At 40.8% G+C, this 21,400-nt stretch overlaps 1 protein-coding gene across 2 annotated transcripts; it reads left to right on the forward strand.

Annotated features, from left to right (window-relative positions):
- Positions 1-9,804: 9,804 nt before the first annotated feature.
- Positions 9,805-20,901, forward strand: LOC106087760 (putative inorganic phosphate cotransporter). Of its 2 annotated transcripts, none has more exons than XM_013252912.2 (4): positions 9,805-9,898; positions 13,540-13,676; positions 19,403-20,491; positions 20,553-20,901. In XM_013252912.2, the coding sequence occupies exons 1-4, from the start codon at positions 9,877-9,879 to the stop codon at positions 20,763-20,765; spliced, it is 1,461 nt and encodes a 486-aa protein (XP_013108366.2). In that variant the 5' UTR covers positions 9,805-9,876; the 3' UTR covers positions 20,766-20,901. The 2 variants fall into 2 exon arrangements, with proteins under 2 accessions (XP_013108366.2, XP_013108367.2); XM_013252913.2 differs by having other exon boundaries at positions 9,824-9,912.
- Positions 20,902-21,400: the final 499 nt, after the last annotated feature.

The raw sequence follows: 21,400 nt of genomic DNA on the forward strand, positions 1-21,400 counted from the left end.
TTTGGATAGTCTCGCCAGGATTCGAACCCAGGCGTTCAGCGTCATAGGCGGACATGCTAATCTCTGCGCTACGGTGGCCTCCAGAGGCATAGATGAAACATTAAATTCAGTGCTTCAGATGGTGTCGTCCTCAGTGCGGCTGTGATGCACAAACAAGCCATCCTTTAGATCCGGTTAAGTATTAAGCGCCGTTCACCAGACCACAACACCATATAGCATAATAGGTATGACAACTGCAGTATATACCCAATGCATGACACTTGGATTGTGCTATCGAGAGATGATTTTTTTATGGTCGGAGTTGTATGATATCGATCTGCACAACGTTTACATTCAACAAGACAGCGCTACCAGTCACACAAGCAAAAGAACCATTGTTTTTCTAGGGGAAGAGCTTACTGGCCGTGTTACCTCTGGCTCAAGTTTTGTCTATAAAGAGATATTGCACAAAGAACGTGACAAATGCGATCCATGGTGGAGGGTATATAAGATTCGGCCCGGTCGTACTTAGCACGCTTTTACTTGTTGTTGTAAAATACTACGAGCTGTTATTAAATACTAGGGCTTCGAGCTTTTTTAAATTTTGATCACAGCTGATCTTGTATTTTGTGACAAGTGCCAATTCTTTAGTCCATGATACATGATACTGTGAGGGTGAATTTAAAAAAAATTATTTTTGTATTTTTTTTGGCCAAAAAAGCTTTTTTCATTTAGTTTGGCCTTGTTAGGACAAAAAATGTTTTAAGACCCATTATATGTATAGTTTCTAATTATCAGTAAAGTTGAAGAGACCGAATTATTCGAACCGATATAGTTTTGAAATTTGACAATGAAACGTATTGAATGAGTTGCCCAAAAAGTAATTGCGGATTTTTCATATAGTCGGCGTTGGCAAATTTTTTCACAGCTTGTGAGTCTGTAATTCTGTCAGTTATCAGCTGTTACTTTTAGCTTGCTTTAGAAAAAAAGTGTAAAAAAAGTATATTTGATTAAAGTTCATTCTAAGTTTTATTAAAAATGCATTTACTTTCTTTTAAAAAATCCGCAATTACTTTTTGGGCAACCCAATATATACTTGGCGCTAGAAATGGGCATCACCAGTCCTTGTTTTCGTATCAGTAAAGTTTTTGTCCGATTTTAGGTATTCTGACATTTTTCTAATGAATTGTCAAACATTTTCAACATCAGTCAAGGATATGCTATAACTTCCATTTTAGGCATTACGATATAAAATTTTGCAAAAATTATCTAACCATTCAAATATGTCGAACTTTTTTCCACTTTATTTTCTTTCCATTCCACTGTCTGAGATTTAAAATTGAACTGCATTTTCTATTTAGTATACTAGTCAGTCCATAAGACAAGAATAGAAAAGTTCGTTGTACTTAAGAATAGAAAATATTTCAAGCATATTGTGCAAGAAGATACTGTTTGAGTCAGCTGATAAACTTTTTTTTTTTTGCGACTAAGGGTTATCTCAAATGCAAGTGAGTCTGGTCTATTATGTGAGTCAATGTATGATATAGTCACTGACTAAAGTGTATGGCATGAGTGGAATGAGGGTTTTATCAGTTCTCTTAAACTGCAGGCATAAGATGCTGTGGGTAGTCCAAGAATACAGCGAGGGAATTTCGGTAGGTCTTACATTTTGAGGCCTTTTGAATCAAAAGAATTTGATGACGTTCTTTAAATACATACATATGTGTTTTGTATGTATACATCGTAGGGTCAGAAATAGATACTTCGATGTGTTAGAATGACAATACGAAAATACTTCAATTCTTGAGTATATTCATTGAGGTCTCGATAAACAAATTGCAAATTTTGCCTATGAACATTCCATTAGGGGCAAACTTCTCACCTATCAATGAGTGCAGTCCGATTCAAGTTTTAGCTCAATGATAAGGGGCCTCCTTTTTATAGCCGAGTTCGAACGGCGTGCCGCAGTGCGACACCTCTTCGGAGAGAAGTTTTATATGGCATAGTTCCTCACAAATGTTTCCAGCATTAGGAGGGGAAAACCACCGTTGAAAAATTTTTTCTGATGGTCTCGCCAGGATTCGAACCCAGGTGATCAGCGTCATAGGCGGACATGCTAACCTCTGCGCTACGATGGTCTCCGATCGATTAATACAATGTACAAAACAATTCGCGCTCGCATGACAAAGTAATCTAAGTGAAACTATGCAAACCAATTTCAAACAAGTAAAATCATACTATGTTCGGCCCTGCGAAATCTTAGGAACCCACCCCCATTTATATTGCTAACAATCTAAACATGATAAACTTAGTTCAAGGGCATAGTTGTACTTCATGTACCAAATTTTAACCAAAATATGCATAAATCGAAGTTTTTAGGGGCCGTAGAAATCTAGTTGGGAAAATGGTTTATATGGGTGTTCTATCAAGTGTAGGTAAAGATGGATTTGAACCATACTAACCACGGATATTGAAAGTCATAACAGCACACCGTGCAGAATTTCATCCAGGTCGGAAAACATTTAGGGGTTCCAGGGCCTCGGTCTCGATCGGACGGGCGGACTCTCCCCCTTTCCCCAAATTTACCACCAAAAATAAAAGTAGACCGATCGGGGCAATAGTGGACTCAAAATAAAGGTATTCGGTAGTAGAAAACAAATTTCATATCATAATGTGGGTCCCAGTACTTAGGGGGCTGCCCCGACCACAAAACACCCTAAAATAGGTTTATTGGACGATAATGACAATATACGACTCGAATGAAAGGTATTCGGGAGTAGATTATGAATATGGTCGGAAATTAGGTATAGGCTTTAGAATTTGTTGATATTGGAAGGGGGCGGACCCTTCCCCGTCATCCCAAAAACTCCACACAAAATCAAAAGTGAACCGATAGGGACAGTATGGGTATCCAACGAAAGCTATTGGAGAGCAGAATGTGAATATGGTATTAAAAATTGGGTTCAAACATTCAAGGGGTCGCCTAACTGCACAAATATATGTAGGCCGCCCTACCCCCAAAATTATGACGTTCAGCGTGTAAGGGGAGTTGCAAATCTAAACGTTAAGATTTGAACCATTTTTAGCTCATCGATAGACAAGACCAAACGACGTGCTGCTGGGCAATACTTTTTTGTTCAAAAGTTTTACATGGTTTAATAGTAAGAACTATCGCCACCGCATCAAATATATAGACTGGCAAATTAGTTCTTTACCACAGAAAATCGATTAATATGGCAATTTGATTTGATTTTGAAAAAAAAAACTAAAAAATGTCTATTTAATAGGTATAGTGATATAGTAATTTATAGACAACCCCCACATGATAATCAATGTTATAGGAGTTAAGCCATTCCATACCAGTAGTAGCATTAACATTTATGTTAGCGCCATCTACTGGCTGTTTTCACATAGATTTAGTTGATCCAATTGAAAACAGCCAGTAAATGGCGCTAATTTGAAGAAGCCAACATGAACAGAAAGAGGGCAGAGTGGTCAAAATCATACAGCATTTATTTTTTAACTTTCCCACTCTAAGACGGGCCTTAACAATAATTTTCAAAAACACCAGATCTCGGAGATGAGTAGGGCGATTTAAAGGCCGGAGGACTGCCGCTAATAAACTTGGCTTGTTCGAAGCCTTTCGGGGCGACGCAATCCTAATAAAGGGCGAGGGCGTCGAACATATAACACTGTGAAACAGAGAACCTGTCGGTAGAACAATGACACGGATCATGAGAAGACGAGGGTCATACTGATAGCAAGTAGGAAGGAGGTCAGTATAGCTTTCTGTATCCTAACGGAACGCATAGGACTACGACCACACTTATGCAAAAACGGTGCGCCAAGTGACAGCATACACACCTGCTTTTCAAACTAAACTAATCTTACCTACATCCCTTGAGAAAATAAGGCCTAAATAATTACTACATACTCCCAAATTCCACTGCTGGAAAACGAATGATTAGGAACTTTAATGCAGAGTGGGTTTTTTTAATTTCTTCTCATCCAAATGAAGTTAACGATCATCATCATCCAATGAAGTTAAACAAATGTGAGTCCGTTTAGCTTAACAGGGCCGAATCAATCATACCCTTCACCATGGATCGCATTTGTCAACCTCTTTGAAAAATCTTTTCATAGACAGATTAGGTGGTATAGGCTAGGTGGCATGAAGTGTTGCCAGTTCACAATGGTATATTTGTTAAACTAGAATTTACAGCTACATGATATTTGTTCTGCTGACAGCTCATTATATTGTTTTCAAGTCACTTGGCTCTGTGGTAATTTAAAAAGAGAGTTATTCGTGATGGAATTTCAAGCGTAATAGTGTGATTGCATTATATATGGCTGGAAAATCACAACCCCCTATTGTTGGCGAACTCAAACACCTCAAAGTGAACAAAATGTTTGTGTTTCGCACCATGAATCATTATAATGAAACTGGTAACGCTGCCAAACGCCAAAAATACTGCAGCAATACCTGAAAGATTCTGGCGAGTGAAGCTTGAATTCAACTAAATCCATAACTTGACAATCAAATGGATAAGGATCTGAAAATATCCTGTGATTGAATGCACCATATATTGAAAACCGTGGTCAAGGTAAAGCCAAATGCACAAACGTGGTAAATTTCCGAACATTGTGCAATTCGTAATCTCCCAAGATGATCGTACTTACTAAAGCGAGTACACGTACGAGAATTTCAGCCAGAATTTTTCAAAATTTCATTTCAAGTGATGGTATAGGCAGCTGTGACCGTCAATGGCCTCTCTCCAAATGGTTTGACCGAGCCCAAGATGTCAAAGCTAGTGCGACTTTTTATAGGGAAATCATTTTGGAACCTGTTTTGGAGCCATGGGCGAGTCAAGGACTGGCAAAGACTCGGCACCGTCACATACCGCGCATGTTAACCACAGTAGCTATCCAATTCGCAAGATGCCAATCCGGCCGACTATTTCATTTGGGCTATTTTAAAAAGAAAGGTTCTCTCGCTGCCAAATAAAACAATATTGTAAAACCGACGTCAATCATCAAGGAGCTGGAGTTTCTATGCCTCAGCACTACTGTAAGAAAGTTTGTTAATAAACTTACTTACTTACCAAAAGGTGAGGCTTGGACCTGTAGATCTTAAAGTGGGTCAGCAGAAATACCTCAAGGGCGAGAACTGCCTCCTCTACTTTGAAATATAGCCATTAATAATATATGTTTGTATCTGGAAGAAATAAGTGTACAAGCGGGGGCGAATACTGCTGATGTGGCTATAGCATCAGGAAGCTCTACGTACGACACGAAGTGGGCTAATGAAGGTGGTCTAGGCGTAAATCTGTCTAAGATAGAAGTTTTTGTTTTAGGTAGGATTTTCAAGTTACCCACGGTGGTAGCAGTTACCTTGGGGGAAGAGAGTTTTCCATTTACTGAAAGCGAAAAATACCTGGCTGTCTTGTTTGAACTTCTAATAAAATATTTTGGAGAAAGCAAGAATGGCAAATCTTGCCCTATTCACCTGCATTGGCAAAAATTTGGTGGTTTTAACCAGACCTGCGCAGTCGACCGGAGTCGAGTTTTTGAGGCCGGAGTCGGACTATTGAGCAGGAGTCGGACTTTGGTTCAGAGTTGATATCGCTTTCCCCGACTTCGACCCGGGAATGTATTCGAGGGCTAGACTTCGCAGCCCTGGTTTAAAGTGCGTGTCTCGCATTGGATGTGTATTGCAGTTGGCAGATCTATAATGCTATATGGTGTTGTGTTCTGGTGGACGGCACTTCAAAAGTCCACCTACTGCTCAATACTTAACCGGATCCAAAGGATGGGTTGTTTGTGCATCACAGCCGCATTATGGACTACACCGACACCATCTGATGCACTGAATTTAATGCCACATCTTATGCCTTTGGACATTGTTGCTACGCAAATTGCCGCGACCACTGCCGTGAAGTTAAGGGAGCTTTGTTTTTGACCATGTGGCGGCTACGGACACTGTGTTATCCTGGATTCAAAGTCCGATGTTCCAGGCAGCGTGGATAACACATTACCTATTAATGACAGAACCGTTTTGAACTGCGATTGCCTGGTAACAGAAGTTACAAAGACTTCTATACGGATGGTTCCAAACCAAACGATCAGGTGGGCTTTGGGGTGTAAAATCTAAAACTGGTCATATCGAAAAGGTTACCGGACCACTGCAGTGTGTATCAAGCAGAGATCCTTGCAATTAATGAAGTGGTGGAATGGCTAAGATATAATGTCATTACGACGATTGGCATAAATATCTTCTCAGACAGCCAGGCAGCCCTTAAATCCCTGGAGAACGTATCTGAACACAACAACCGCCTTCGACTGTCGCAAATCTCTCAATGAGATGGCTGAACTGTTAAAAATTCACCTATTCTGGGTGCCGGCCACAGAAATATCCTAGGGAATTGTAAAGCGGACGAGCTTGCAAGACTAGGAACTATCTTATGCATTCCAGGGATAATGGAATAGCCTCTAGCGACATGAAAGCTAAGTTTTCAGGACCAGGCCCGAAGGACGACGAATGATAGAGGGTCACAAAGAGGGGGCCGAAAGCATTCCAAAGCTATGTGGCCTAATCTAGACTTGAAGAGGTCTACCGCTTTGCTGTCACTGGCTAGAACAGACGTCTCAGTCATTGTGTCCGTCATGACGGTCACTGTCTAGTCGCAAAACATGCTGACAGACTGAAGGTTGCCAGCAACGACTTTTGCAGAAGATATGAGGACATCGACGAAGAAGAAACTATAGAACACCTTCTGTGTGTGTCCGGCACTAGCAGTCAGAAGAAGTTCCACTTTAGGTTCTCATTTCTTTGAGAGCATGTCTGATGTGAACATTTGCAAGTTATTGAGCTTTTTAAAGCGATCTGGATGGTTCAACGGTAGGAACTAGAAGGCATCTTGCTTTTTCTGTTCCTGTGGTATCACAATGGACGACAACGTCTAAGTGCGTCTGATGACAGACTGCCATTAATCTAACCTTATCTAATAGTCATGACAAATATGGTCGATATCGGTCCATAACTTGATGATCTACTATACATTTGGAAAATTCTTTCAAATGCAATCTATTAAGAGGGGGTATATAAGTTTCGTCCCAGCCGAACTTAAAGCGCATTGAGTGCTTTCGATAGACAGAGATACGAATGGACCCTTGCGGACCCTCCCCCTTATCCCAACAGTACTACCCAAAAATAAAAGTGGACCAATCGGAACAATATGGGATTCAAATGAAAGGTATTCAAGAGTAGAGTACGAATTTCATAATAAAAGTTGGGCCCAAGTATCTGGGGGCCGCCCCAGCCCCAAGACCCCGTAATATAGGTTTATTTGACTATCATGACAATATGGGACTGAAATGAAAGGTATTCGGGAGTACATTACGAATATGACCAGGAAGTAATATAATTTATTGATAACGGAAGGGGACGGACCCTTTACCGTTAGCCCAAAAATACCACCCAAAATCAAAAGTGGACCGATAAGGACAATATGAGTATCAAAGTATGCGGGAGTAGATAACGAATCTGTCATACAAATTCATGTCGAAGTATAGGAGGACCCCCCACCCCCATAAAAATGGCACATTAGCCAATCACGGATATATGGGTCTCGGTTTGTTTGTAGAATGAAAAACGGCAGAACCGATCTTCTCGAAATTTTCGCATATTGTGTAGGTTGGATAGGATATATAATTTTTCGGTATCGGAAGGGGGACGGACGCTCCCCCTTATGCCCAAAACACAATCCAAAAACAAAAGTGGACCGATCGAGACAATATAGGTATCAAATGAAAGGTATTGAAGAGTAGAATACGAGTATGGTATTAAAATTTGAGTCCAAGTACCCATTGGGCCGCCCCAATCCCAAAACTCCTCCAAACAGACAAATTGGACGTTCATTTCAATATGGGGCTCAAATGAAAGGTATTCGGGAGTAGATTTCGAATCTGGCATACAAAATTAGATCGAAGTATAGGGAGTGACGCCACGCCTCAAAAACGACATTAGACTCATTATGACTATATGATACTTGGCTGAACCGATTTTCTTTAAATTTTCATAGATTGTGTACGTTTGTCTGGAAGTAAACATTGGCTATATAATTTTTAAAAATCGGGTGGAGGCGGACCCTTCCCCAAAAACGCAACCCATTACCAAAAGTGGTCCGATGGGCACAATAAGGGTATCAATGAAATGTATTGGAGACCAAAAAACGAATATGTTATTAAAATTTGCGTCTAAGTACCCAGCGGGCGGCCGCCCCCAACCCCAAACCAGGTAATGGATTACAAACATGGCATAAAACATTTGGTCCAAGTAATGGAAGGTCGCCCACCCTCAAATACTCCCAAATGGGCATATTTGCCGACCATGGCTATGTGGGACTCAAATGAAAGGTATTAGGGAGCAGATTACGAATACGACATTAACATTTGCGTTCAAGTCTAGGCGGCGCTTTTCCTCCTAAAGAAACGTCAAAAGGGTTATTTAACCCATTATAACAATATGGGACTCAAATAAAAGGTATTTGAGAGTAGAAAACGAATTTGATATCCAATTTTGGAGCCAACTGTTTTGGGGTAGGCCCTAAAGCCCTGCCGGAAATGAAACTGAACTTCATTTCCTTTGGGAATAAAGAACGAATTTGATATCTATTTTCAGTGCAAAGTGCCGGTGGCTGTCCCAGCCTCTAAACACCCTCCAAATGGTTTATATTTACCGGCCATCAATATGGGGCTCAAATTAAAGCTATGTGGAAGTGCAGCACGAATTTAATACCCATATTTGAGTCCAAATACCTGAGATGCCATTCCTCCCTAAAAAGCACTTCTCATTACCCTAATTTTTAATAACACCAGGAATCGAGCAGGGGCAAACTTTAAATGAGTGCTTTCCGATTTCCGAAGTTTAAACTCAGTGACAAGGGACCTTTTTTTATAGCCGAATCTGAACAGCGTCCCGCAGTGCGACACCTCTTTGGGGAACACTTTTTAAATGACCATGGATGGCATTGTACCTCGCAAATGTCGCCAACATTAAGAGGGGTTAGACACCGCTTTGTCCGATGTTCTCGCCAAGATTCGAATGCATTCAGCGTGATAGGCTACAATGGCACGAATTCGATATCCGCATTGAGGGCGAAGTGTTCCCACCCTAAAAAGATATTAGAGAGTTAAAGAAGACGTCGCGGAGCGGGCCCTGTTCGGCTAGTAAAGTGTATATATCTTTATCCTCTTGACATTCTAGCCATATCCGTCCGTCCGTGCCGTTTGCGGAATCAACTTCAAAGGCGGTACCCCAATATGATTTCTTGGGAATATAGAAGCCTCAATCAATACCCTATTTGATTGTTCCAAAATAATTCAACTACAAACTGAGTTAATAAGAGAACATTTTTGCCAGATTCCATGGTGGAATCTTAGAATACCTAAGATTCGGCGGAACTTAGCACGTTTTTAATTGTTTTCTTTCATGTGTTGGAACCAAATCATAAATTTGCACGCTTCAATTTCAGTTAAGAACAATTTATTATGCAATCAACCATGAAAACGTGCTCAAATTCTACTTAACACCCACAAATTCCCTGATATTAACGTTCAATTATTAACTTTTGATGCGAGAATTTCAAATAATACTCAAAAGTACCATAGACCAACCACTACAATGTCGACTATTGCTTGTTATATGCGTATGCACATATAAAAAAAAGTTTTAATTACAATGTATGCTGCTATTTAGCTGAGCAACTTAGGTCTTCGATTGTGTGGAGAGTTGATTGAAACAATTAGTTGATTGTTGAACGTTAACGGAAGCGGTATTCGATCCCTCGGTCTAGAACAAAAAAGCAAAATTGAAAAATATCCGGAAAGAGCACTACTATGACAGCTAGTGCGGACAAAGGTAGAACAAAAAAGGTGGGAAGGAGACTTAAGACCAGTGTACCACAATGGTTAAAGAAAAATTAAATGAGATTTTGCAATCGGTCGTTGCTAGCCCAAGGGAATAATAAATTCAGTTTGAAGTGTCAGATAAAAAAACAGTATTTAGTTTGGTGCAACAAACATTAGACAAGAACAAAAAAAAATGTGGTTGATTTGAAAAGTTTTGATACGAGTATTGCTTTTCAAAACATTTGAATGAAAAAACAAGTAAATGTGTGCTAAGTTCGGCCGGGCCGAATCTTATATACCCTCCACCATGGATCGCATTTGTCGAGTTCTTTTTCCGGCATCTCTTCTCAGGCAAAAAAGGATATAAGAAAAGATTTGCTCTGCTATTAGAGCGATATTAAGATATGGTCCGGTTCGGACCACAATTAAATAATATGTTGAAGAACTGTGTAAAATTTCAGCCAATTCGAATAAGAATTGCGCCCATTGGGGGCTCAAGAAGTAAAATAGAGAGAACGATTTATATGGGAGCTGTATCGGGCAATAGACCAATTCAGACCATAATAAGCACGTTTGTTGATGGTCATGAGAGGATCCGTCGTACAAAATTTCAGGCATATCGGATAATAATTGCGACCTCTAGGGATCAAGAAGTCAAGATCCCAGATCGGTTTATATGGCAGCTATATCAGGTTATAGACAGATTTGAACGTTATTTGACACAGTTGTTGAAAGAAAGAATAAAATACGTCATACAAAATTTCAGCCAAATCGGATAGGCCCTCTAAAAGCTCAAGAAGTCAAATCCCCAAATCTGTTTCTATGACAGCTATATCAGGTTATGGACCGATTTGAACCATACGTGGCACAGTTGTTGGGTATCATAACAAAACACGTCGTGCAAAATTCCATTCCAATCAGATAAGAATTGTGCCCTCTAGAGGCTCAAGAAGTCAAGACCCAAGATCGGTTTATATGGCAGCTATATCAGGTTGTAAACCGATTTGAACCATACTTGGCACAGTTGTTGGATATCATAGCAAAACACGTCGTGCAAAATTTCATTCCAATCGGATAAGAATTGCGCACTCTAGAGGCTCAAGAAGTCAAGACCCAAGATCGGTTAATATGGCAGCTATATCAAAACATGGACCGATATGGCCCATATGCAATAACAACCGACCTACACTAATAAGAAGTATTTGTGCAAAATTTCAAGCGGCTAGCTTTACTCCTTCGGAAGTTAGCGTGCTTTCGACAGACAGACAGACGGACGGACAGACGGACGGACATGGCTAGATCGACATAAAATGTCGCGACGATCAAGAATATATATATATTTTATGGGGTCTCAGACGAATATTTCGAGTAGTTACAAACAGAATGACGAAATAAGTATGCCCTCCATCTTATGGTGGAGGGTATAAAAAAAAGAAAAACAAAAATCGATGCATATTTGTATTCGAATTAAAATTTGAACAAATTTTAATTTGAATGAAATTTGAACAAATTTTAATGAGTTTCAGACCCTTAACCGGCATGTCGGTTTATATGACAGCTATATATAAATACAGCCCGATTTTTATCATATTTTGGTCGTGTGGCGGGTGGCCATAAACTACTCACTGATCTAAATTTCAGCGAAATCGGATGAAAAATAAAGTTTTTATAGGCTTCAGACCATTTATCGTCAGATCGGTCTATATGACAGTCGTATGTTGGGAGGCGTCAAACTACTTACTGCTTCAAATTTCAGCAAAGCTTTTATGGGCTTCAGACCCTTTATTTGGAGATCGGTCTATATGGCAGCTATATTTAAATATAGTCCGATCTGAACCATATTTGGGTCCTATGTTGGGAGGCATCAAACTACTCACTGTTTAAAATTTCAGCAAAATCGGATGAAAAATTTAGTTTTTATGGGTTTCAGACCCTTTATCGGAAAATCGGTCTATATAGCAGATATATCTAAATATGATCCGATTTGCATCAAAAAGACATATCTGTGCCAAATGTCAGCACAATATCTCAATGTTTAAAGGCTCTAGAGTGATAACAACAGACGGACGGACATATACAGGGACATCGTTAAATCGTCATAGAATTTTACGACGATCCGAAATATAAAGGGTGATTTTTTTGAGGTTAGGATTTTCATGCATTAGTATTTGACAGATCACGTGGGATTTCAGACATGGTGTCAAAGAGAAAGATGCTCAGTATGCTTTGACATTTCATCATGAATAGACTTACTAACGAGCAACGCTTGCAAATCATTGAATTTTATTACTAAAATCAGTGTTCGGTTCGAAATGTGTTCATTCACCGTAACGTTGCGTCCAACAGCATCTTTGAAAAAATACGGTCCAATGATTCCACCAGCGTACAAACCACACCAAACAGTGCATTTTTCGGGATGCATGGGCAGTTCTTGAACGGCTTCTGGTTGCTCTTCACTCCAAATGCGGCAATTTTGCTTATTTACGTAGCCATTCAACCAGAAATGAGCCTCATCGCTGAACAAAATTTGTCAAAATTTGAACACATTTCGAACCGAACTCTGATTTTGGTAATAAAATTCAATGATTTGCAAGCGTTGCTCGTTAGTAAGTCTATTCATGATGAAATGTCAAAGCATACTGAGCATCTTTCTTTTTGACACCATGTCTGAAATCCCACGTGATCTGTCAAATACTAATGCATGAAAATCCTAACCTCAAAAAAATCACCCTTTATATTGGGTTGCCCAAAAAGTAATTGCGGATTTTTTAAAAGAAAGTAAATCCATTTTTAATAAAACTTAGAATGAATTTTAATCAAATATACTTTTTTACACTTTTTTTCTAAAGCAAGGTGAAAGTAACAGCTGATAACTGACAGAAGATAGAATGCAATTACAGAGTCACAAGCTGTGAAAAAATTTGTCAACGCCGACTATATGAAAAATCCGCAATTACTTTTTGGGCAACCCAATATAAACTTTGTAGGGTCGGAAATTGATATTTTGATGTGTTGCAAACGGAATGACTAAATGAATATACTCCCTATGGATGGTGGGTATAAAAATGTGTACAATGTGCAAGACCAAAATTTGATATTGGTTTTAAGTTTTGAATTTAAATACCCGATTTACAACTTTCGTAGAGTTACACATTCACTTGCATCATAGCCCAATCGCACGTCTTAAATAGCATGCTGTTGGAATGTAAAAAAATTATTTGATAATTTTTCATAGCTAAGTGTTGATAAGAGTTGACAGTTACATTTTTTTATCGAAAGAAACTTGTATGAAGAATTTACATTATCTAGCACTTTTTTAAATAGTTCAGAAAAATTTTTAGATAGTGTACTTCAATCTTTATGGGAATAAAAAATATGACAATAAGAATCGATAGACAGACGGAGGGACATGTTTAAATCGACTTTGAATATCAAGAGAATCAGGTATATATACTCTTCGTTGAGTCTCAGATCAATATCTCGATGTGTTACAAACGGAGTGACGAAGTTAGTGGATTATCTAACTATGGTGGAGGGTATAACAATGTTAACGGAATAAGTTTTAGCTGATTTTCATTTTAAACACAAGCAAGTTCATATTACATTTATCAACTCAACTTTATTGTTGTTTTCGTTTTTTTATTCCTACAGGACCTGTTTTGGGACAAAGACATGTGCAAATAATTTTCTTGTATACCTGCCATGTGGTTAACTATATGACAAAGTTTAATGCCGGAATATGTGTGGTTGCAATGACGAACGCGGCAACGACTAATCCAAATTTTCCGGTAAGTTCAAACAAAAAGATAATCTAATTAAAGACCTAACAAGCCACCGTAGCGCAGAGGTTAGCAAGTCCGCCTATGACAACAAACGCATGGGATCGAAAACTGCTGAGAAAATCAGAGAAAATTTTTTCAGCTGTATTTATCTCCTCCTAATGATGGCCACATTTGTGAGGTACTATGCCATGTAACAACTTCTCCCCAAAGAGGTGTCGCACTGCGGCACGCCGTTCAGACTGGAATCGGACACCACTCAGTGACATGTGGGATGTTTGCACCTGTTCATTAATGGAATGTCAATACGAAGGGTTTAAGTTAGGGAGAACTTAGTAGGCAAACGTTGAGATTCATAAACGGACGGAAAGTAGGGACTCATGAACATACGAACGGACATTGCCAGCATGCTATGCAAATAAGTCCATAAACATTCCATAAGGTTAGTTAACTTAAAGGACAAGGGCCTGGCAACCGCAGGTGCCAACCTCTTCACTCGGAAGCCATTTGTCTATTGTGATCGTTCTAGAAAGAAAAGAAATAGGAGAAAGGAGAGAAACTAAGAAAAGAGAGAAACGGCATAGAGACCGAAGAAGTCTCACCAACTAGGGGGTCTATCTGTCAGCTATCCTAAAATTGCAAAATGACTCGAGAGACTATAGAGAGCTCAGTGAAGAGAAGAGGTGTTCAACTATAATCCAACGTCTTCTTTTCATCATCGCGGTGCACTGGCACAGCAAATGCTAAACCACCTCCAACTCCTTTTGCATCCCCAAAGACCTTGTCTGAATACTCATCTTTCCAAGCCCATTGCCATGTTAGCAACATGACATTGTCTGAATACTCATCTTTCCAAGCCCCTTGCCATGTCAGCAACATGACATTGACGTACCGGATTGACTCGATGGAGTTCTTCATCGGCAAGGGCTGCCGCCTCAGTGTATAACACACTGCTACAACAACAACAAACAATAATCCAAGGTTACTCTTCCTCAGCTCGAGACCAACCAACGTCCTCGTTGTAGAGAATTTCGGCCACAGGGTCTTGGCAACCCGACAACCTACAACGCCAGCCCACGCCGACAAGCCCTGATCTTACGCGACTCTTAGCCTGGGCCTTCAACGCCTCCTGACTATCTACAGAAATCTTGACAGCCTGAGAAGCTCGAAACTCCTGATTCAAGATCCCATCCAAGACCATAAGGATCGCGAAAACCTCTGCCTGAAAGAAAATGAACCAATGCAGAACTCCAAGAGACTACCTCATTCCTAATAATTCAACACAAGCCCCTACCCCGATGCCCCCATGCAGCTTGGACATATAAGTGTAGATAGAGAGACCCAAGAACGACGGGACGCCCCCAGTTCAAAGCTCCCTCCCCAGCAACACAACCTCTAGGTCGCCATCGAAGAAAGATCCGCCCTGCATATAGTCCGTTCCCGGAACCCAGCGCAATCTAACAGCAGGCCCAAACGTCCGAGAAGCTCCTTACATCTCCCGACAAGCTTCGACCACATGCGAGTCGTAGCCAGGGCCTTCAACGCCTCCTCTGTCTGAAAGACAGTGCACGTCTATGTGACACCCAAATTCCTATCAATTCAACAGAAACCCCTACCCCGGTGCCCCTATGCCGCTTGGAGCCATCCGTGCAGACAGAGGTCCATTCTCGGAATTTAGCTTAATCTGGAAGCAGGCCCACAAACGTACGAGACGCCGCTTGCATCTACCGACAAGCTCGTACTCACGCGGGCCGGAGCCAGGCCCTTAACGCCGCCTGACTATCCACATAAATAGTGACAGTGCAAAATTTTCCAAGCATCGCGAAAACCTCTGCGTGAAAGACACTGCACCCATACAGAAGACTATGGGACTCCCTAATTCCTAGGAATTCAACAAAACCCCTGGCTCGGTGCCTCCATGCAGCTTGGACCCTTCCGTGTAGACAGAGAGACGGATGGGTCCAAGCTGCACACGAAGCACTTCTCTTGGCTCCCGATAGCAGCACCGCCCCAATACCCAGCCCCTTTAACAACACACCGCGAAGACACACCTTCTCGAGGGCCATAGGTGAGGATCGGCCCAACCACAGCAGTATAAAGCCTCGGCTGCTACCTCGGCGCGCCCTGAAGGATATCCTAGACAATAGAGAGAAAGCGACCGCCACTCAAAATAACGAAGTCAATTGCGTAGGCAACCAATTTCACTCTTTTCTCCTCGAACGACTTAAGAAACCCATGGATAATCAAGAACCACAAGAGCGGGACAAATCCTTCAACCCCGCGGCGTCCTCCTGGTCACAATCTTCCTAACCGAACACTCAGTCAGTGATGCTTTGACATTTCTACCCTGGAGCATAAAATTAAACCACTTCACCAGAAGTTAGGGGACTCCCATATCAACTAGAGAAGGACGTATGGACCCCAATTCAACGTTATTAAAAGCCCCGTCTATATCAATGAAGGACGCCAAAGGCAGTTGAGCCCATTCAGCTAAATTTTGACTCATCATCAACGTTACTTTAACAGTTCGGTTTCTGGTCAAGAATAGAATCCAGCTCCTTTCCATCAAATACCGGTCCTCTAAACTTGCCATATCTCTTCCTTATCGAGAACGACATGAGCTCTGTTTTCCTGGGGTTTACGCCAAGACCATTGGCCCTCGCCGATCTCGTCAACTTCCTTGGCGTGATCTGAAGGATATCCCTGACAGTAAAGAGAAAGCGACCCCACTCAAAATTACGACGTCTCAGTGAAGGCAACCACTTTTTCTCTTTCCTCCTAGAGGAACCTAAGAATCCTACTGGTGACAAGAGCCACAAGAGAGGGGACAATCCCCCAACTCCCTGTGGCGTCACCCTGGTCACAATTTTCCTCAACAATATCAATGCACCACTTGCAGAGGGTTCGCAAGTGGTGCATTGATAATTCAACCCTTGAGCATAATATCAATCCAGTTCACCAGAAGAGAAGGGACTAACATATCAACCAGAGAACGACGAATAGACTCCAACACCACGTTATTAAAAGCCCCTTCTATATATCCAAGAAGTCCGCCAAAGTGAAGTAGCCTGCACCCATGTTTCCCTCTTTGTTCCTTAATGGAATAGGGGCAAATTTCTCACATATCAATGAGTGTTGTCCGATTGAAATGTTAGCTCAATGATAAGGGACCTACATTTAATAGCTGAGTCCGAATGGCGAGCCCCAGTGCGACACTTCTTTTGGGAGTAATTTTTATATGTTACTAGCTGGCCCGGTGTGCTTCGCTACACCCATAAATGTTTGCTTCCTCCTTTTGACATGGTCCAATTTTGAAAATTATTTATATTCGTATTTAACTCTCAAACAACTCTAATTAGAACCCCATATTGTCCCGTTTGATATACATATCCATTTGGGACATAGTTTTAGGATGGGGTTACTCCCCTTCAATTTTCGTTTTCTACTCTAAAATACCTTTCGTTTGAGTCTTATATTGTTCCGATCGGCATACATGGAAGGGGTGATTTTTGGGATGGGGCGGCCCCTCTTGGACTTGACCCCAGATTTTTAAACAAGTTTCCAATTCTACTTCCAATTGTCTTTCATTTGATACCCATTTTGCCCCAAACGGAAAACATGTAATTTTCCTGTTTTCCGGGGGTGGGGAGGGCACCTCGCCACGTGGGGTCGAATTTGTATATCAAGTTCGTTTTCTACTCTTAAATACCTTTCAATTGATACCCATATTGTACCAATCAATAAACATGTCCATTTGGATGGGTTTCGCGGTAGGGCGTCCCCCCGGTTATTTGACACCAGTTGTGAGATTTTGGGTTACCATAAGGTGACATACAAAATTTCACTTTAATCGATGCATCCGTCTCCGAGATCTGGCGTTTTTAAAAATTGAGATTAGGGGCAGGGTCCGCCCCCTCGGGAATATCACGGAATGAAGTACCCTTTTGACGGTGGGAGCTAAACTCTACCATCTTCATGAAAATCGGTTCATTCGTTTCTATTCGAAACAAACAAAGCGCAACATATCAATCAAAAACAAGTAAAAACGAGCTGGGCCGAATCTTTTATACCCTCCACCATGGATCACATTTGTCAAGTTCTTCGAATGGTTTTTCTTTCAAGGCAGAAACAAAAAAAGGATAAAAACAAGAAACCCACGTGGATTTTGTACAAGCTTGGATAAGAATAGCGCCGTTTAGAGGCTCAAGAAGTATATTCGGGAGATTGGTTAATATGGCAGCTACATCAGGTTTTGGACCGATTGGAACCATACTCGGTAATATCTCGGATAAAAGATCGGTTTATATGGGAGCTATATCAGGTTTTGTACCGATTAGAAGCATATTCCATACATCTGTTGGAGGTCATAGGAAAGGTTCTAGTGCAATATTTTAGCCAAATCGGATAAGAATTGCGCCCTTTATGGGCTCAAGAAGTATATTCGGGAGACCGGTTGCTACGGAAACTATATCAGGTTTTGAACCGATTAAAACCATACTTGGTACATCTATAGAAGATCATAGGCAAGGCAATCGTAGAAAATTTCAGCAAAATCGGATAAGAACTGCGCCCTCTAGTGGCTCAAGGTGTATATTCGGGAGACAAGTTTCTATCGGAGCTATATCAGGTTTTGAACCGATTGAAACCATACTTGGTACATCTATTGGAGGTCATAAACAAAGTCATCGCGCAAAAGTGATGGCGCAAATCAGCAAAATCGGATAAGAATTGCGCCCTCTATGGGCTCAAGAAGTATATTCGGGAGATCGGTTTATATGGGAGCTATATCAGGTTTTGAGTCGATTAGAATCATACTTGGTACATCAATTGGAAGTCATAGAAAAAGTCATCGTGGAAAATTTCTGCAAACTCAGATAAGAATTGCGCCCTCTAGTGGCTCAAGAAGTATATTCGGGAGATCGGTTTATATGGGAGCTATATCAGGTTTTGAGTCGATTAGAACCATACTTGGTACATCAGTTGGAAGTCATAGGAAAAGTCATCGTGCAAAATTTCAGCAAAATCGGATAAGAACTGCGCCCTCTAGTGGCTCAAGGTGTATATTCGGGAGACAAGTTTCTATCGGAGCTATATTAGGTTTTGAACCGATTGAAACCATACTTAGTACATCTATTGGAGGTCATAGGCAAAGTCATCGCGCAAAAGTGATGGCGCAAATCAGCAAAATCGTATAAGAATTGCGCCCTCTATGGGCTCAAGAAGTATATTCGGGAGACCGGTTTCTATGGGAGCTATATCTAAACGTGGACCGATTTTGCCCTTTAACAATCCCAACCGACCTACTTTAATAAAACATAATTATACAAAATTTCAAGCGGCTAGGTCTACTCCTTCGAAAGTTAGTGTGCTTCGATAGACGGACGGACGGACGGACATGGCTAGATCGGCTTCAAATGTCATGACGATCAAGAATATATAGACTTTATGGGGTCTTAGACGAATATTTCAAGCTGTTACAAAGGGAATGACGAAATAAGTATACCCCCATCCTATGATGAAGGGTATAATATATATGTATACAATGCTCTTCAGGAACTTTATTCCAAATTCAAAGGTATTTCAATAGGATCCTGTCCATATTGTGGAGCACCACTTAAAGTGCCATAAGTTCTTATATAGCTTGAATTCTAAAGCAAAGTCCGATTTTAGTACAACCATGAATATTTTACTCTGCAAATCCTTGAGTAATAATTGTTTTTTTTTTTTATTTTCAGGAATATAACTGGAGTCAAATGGAAAAGTCCTACATCCTTTCGAGCTTTTTTTGGGGCTTTGTTATTACCCAATTTCCCGCTGGAAATATTTGTCGTTATTTCGGAGTGAAGAAGACTCTATTCGTTTCCACATTGGGGTCATCTGTGGTGGGCCTGCTTGTGCCATTCACCGTGGACTGGGGTGGATGGCAGATCTTTTGTGCCATTCGATTTGTGCAAGGCATGTTCCAGGGCCTTGAGCTACCCGGTATTCATGCCCATTTGGCGGTGTGGTGTCCGGTGGAGGAGAGAAATCGTTTGGGAGCAATGGCAAGTACTGGCATTGAGACTGGCATTGTATTGGCCATCTTTCTTAGCGGCATGATAGCTGCCTCCAGCATGGGATGGCCTGGCATTTTCTATGTTTCCTGCGGCATGGGTGTGGTGTGGTGTATCTTTTGGTTGATATATGCTGCCAACACTCCTAACGAATCGAAACGGATAACTGAAATTGAGCTCAATTTCATTCAATCTTCCATAAATAAAATGAAGAAAGAGCAGGATTCCAAAGGAAGGGCAGAGAAAATCCCAGTACCCTGGAGAGCAATTCTTACTTCCATGCCCGTGTGGGCTTTGCTAATGGCTCGAAGTGCCGAAATGTGGGGCTTTACCACAATACAGACACAGGTGCCTTCGTACATGAAAGGAGTCTTTGACATGGACATGCGAAAAAATGCCATTTTTTCAGCTTTGCCCTACATTACGCTATGGTGTATGGCCTATGTGTATCTTGTATTGGCAGATACCTTGTTAAATCGGAAACTACTTACCTTGAATGGCTTGAGGAAGACGTATAACACCATAGCCTTTTGGATACCAGCAGCGGGTCTCATAGCTTTGGGATTTGTGGACTCGCACCAGCAAACGTTGGCCGTTGTTTTGATGATCGTCATAGTGGGCTTCAATTCTGGCAACATGATAGGCAGTGGCTTGAACACCATTGACTTGTCACCCAATCATGCCGGCGTCTTGATGAGCCTGACCAATGCTTCGGCCAGTATATGGCCCATTGTGACGCCTCTTTTGGCGGGCGCTATAGTTAAGGAAGAGGTAAATTTCAGAGAGTACAAAGGCGAAACACATTAACATTCTGTGTTTTTGATTTTTTCAGAGTGATCGCACACATTGGCAAATTGTCTTTGCCATATCAGCGACTGTCTTCTTTTTTGGCAATTTGTTTTATATCATTTTTGGAACAACAAATTTGCAGGAGTGGGATGATCCGCATTACCTTGTTGCAAAACATCACTGCAATGAGCAGCATAAGAATGGTGCAGCTGTTAAAGAAGTAACTGAAAAATACAAACAAATATTTGTAGCTTAATATAAATAAGATCAAGTTTGAAAAAATATTTACAAAAAAATACCTGTGATAAAAAATGGCAGATAAAACACGTTATTTTTGTAGAAAAAGAGAATACTCCCATAAATGGTTTTATAAATAAAAAGAAATTTGTATTTTTGTGGAATTTAGCAAATTTGTAGAAAAATAGAATACTCCCACAAATGGTTTTATAAATAAAAAGAAATTTGTATTTTGGTGGAATTTAGCAAATTTACACTTTTATAGTAAATAAATAAAAGCGTTTTTTTGCAGTACCACTACTGTGGTACCCACTGTGGATAGACCCACTGATAAGTATACCGATCGACTCAGAATCACTTTCTGATTCGATTAAGCTATTTCCGTCTGTCTGTCCGTCTGTCTGTCTGTCTGTCTGTCCCTCTGTCCGTCTGTCCGTCTGTCTGTCTGTCCGTCCGTCTGTCTGTCCGTCTGTCTGTCCGTCTGTCTGTCCATGTTAATTTGTGTACTAACAACAGGGCGCAATTTTCATCTGATCGTCTTCAAATTCGGTATGGGCATGTTTTTCGGCCTAGAGACGAAGCCTATTAAAATTGGAAAAAATCGGTTCAGATGTAGATATAGCTCTCATATATATGTTCGTCTGATTTGCAGTA

Source organism: Stomoxys calcitrans, chromosome 5 (genome assembly GCF_963082655.1).
Source record: "Stomoxys calcitrans chromosome 5, idStoCalc2.1, whole genome shotgun sequence".
In the NCBI taxonomy this organism is placed as follows: domain Eukaryota; kingdom Metazoa; phylum Arthropoda; class Insecta; order Diptera; family Muscidae; genus Stomoxys; species Stomoxys calcitrans.

Bases quoted from the DNA above. Each gene is read 5' to 3' on its own strand.
- LOC106087760 (XM_013252912.2), top strand. From the start codon at position 9,877: ATGACAGCTAGTGCGGACAAAG. The intron at 13,677-19,402 runs GTAAGTTCAAAC...TTTTATTTTCAG, and splicing joins CGACTAATCCAAATTTTCCG to GAATATAACTGGAGTCAAAT. The intron at 20,492-20,552 runs GTAAATTTCAGA...TGATTTTTTCAG, and splicing joins GCGCTATAGTTAAGGAAGAG to AGTGATCGCACACATTGGCA.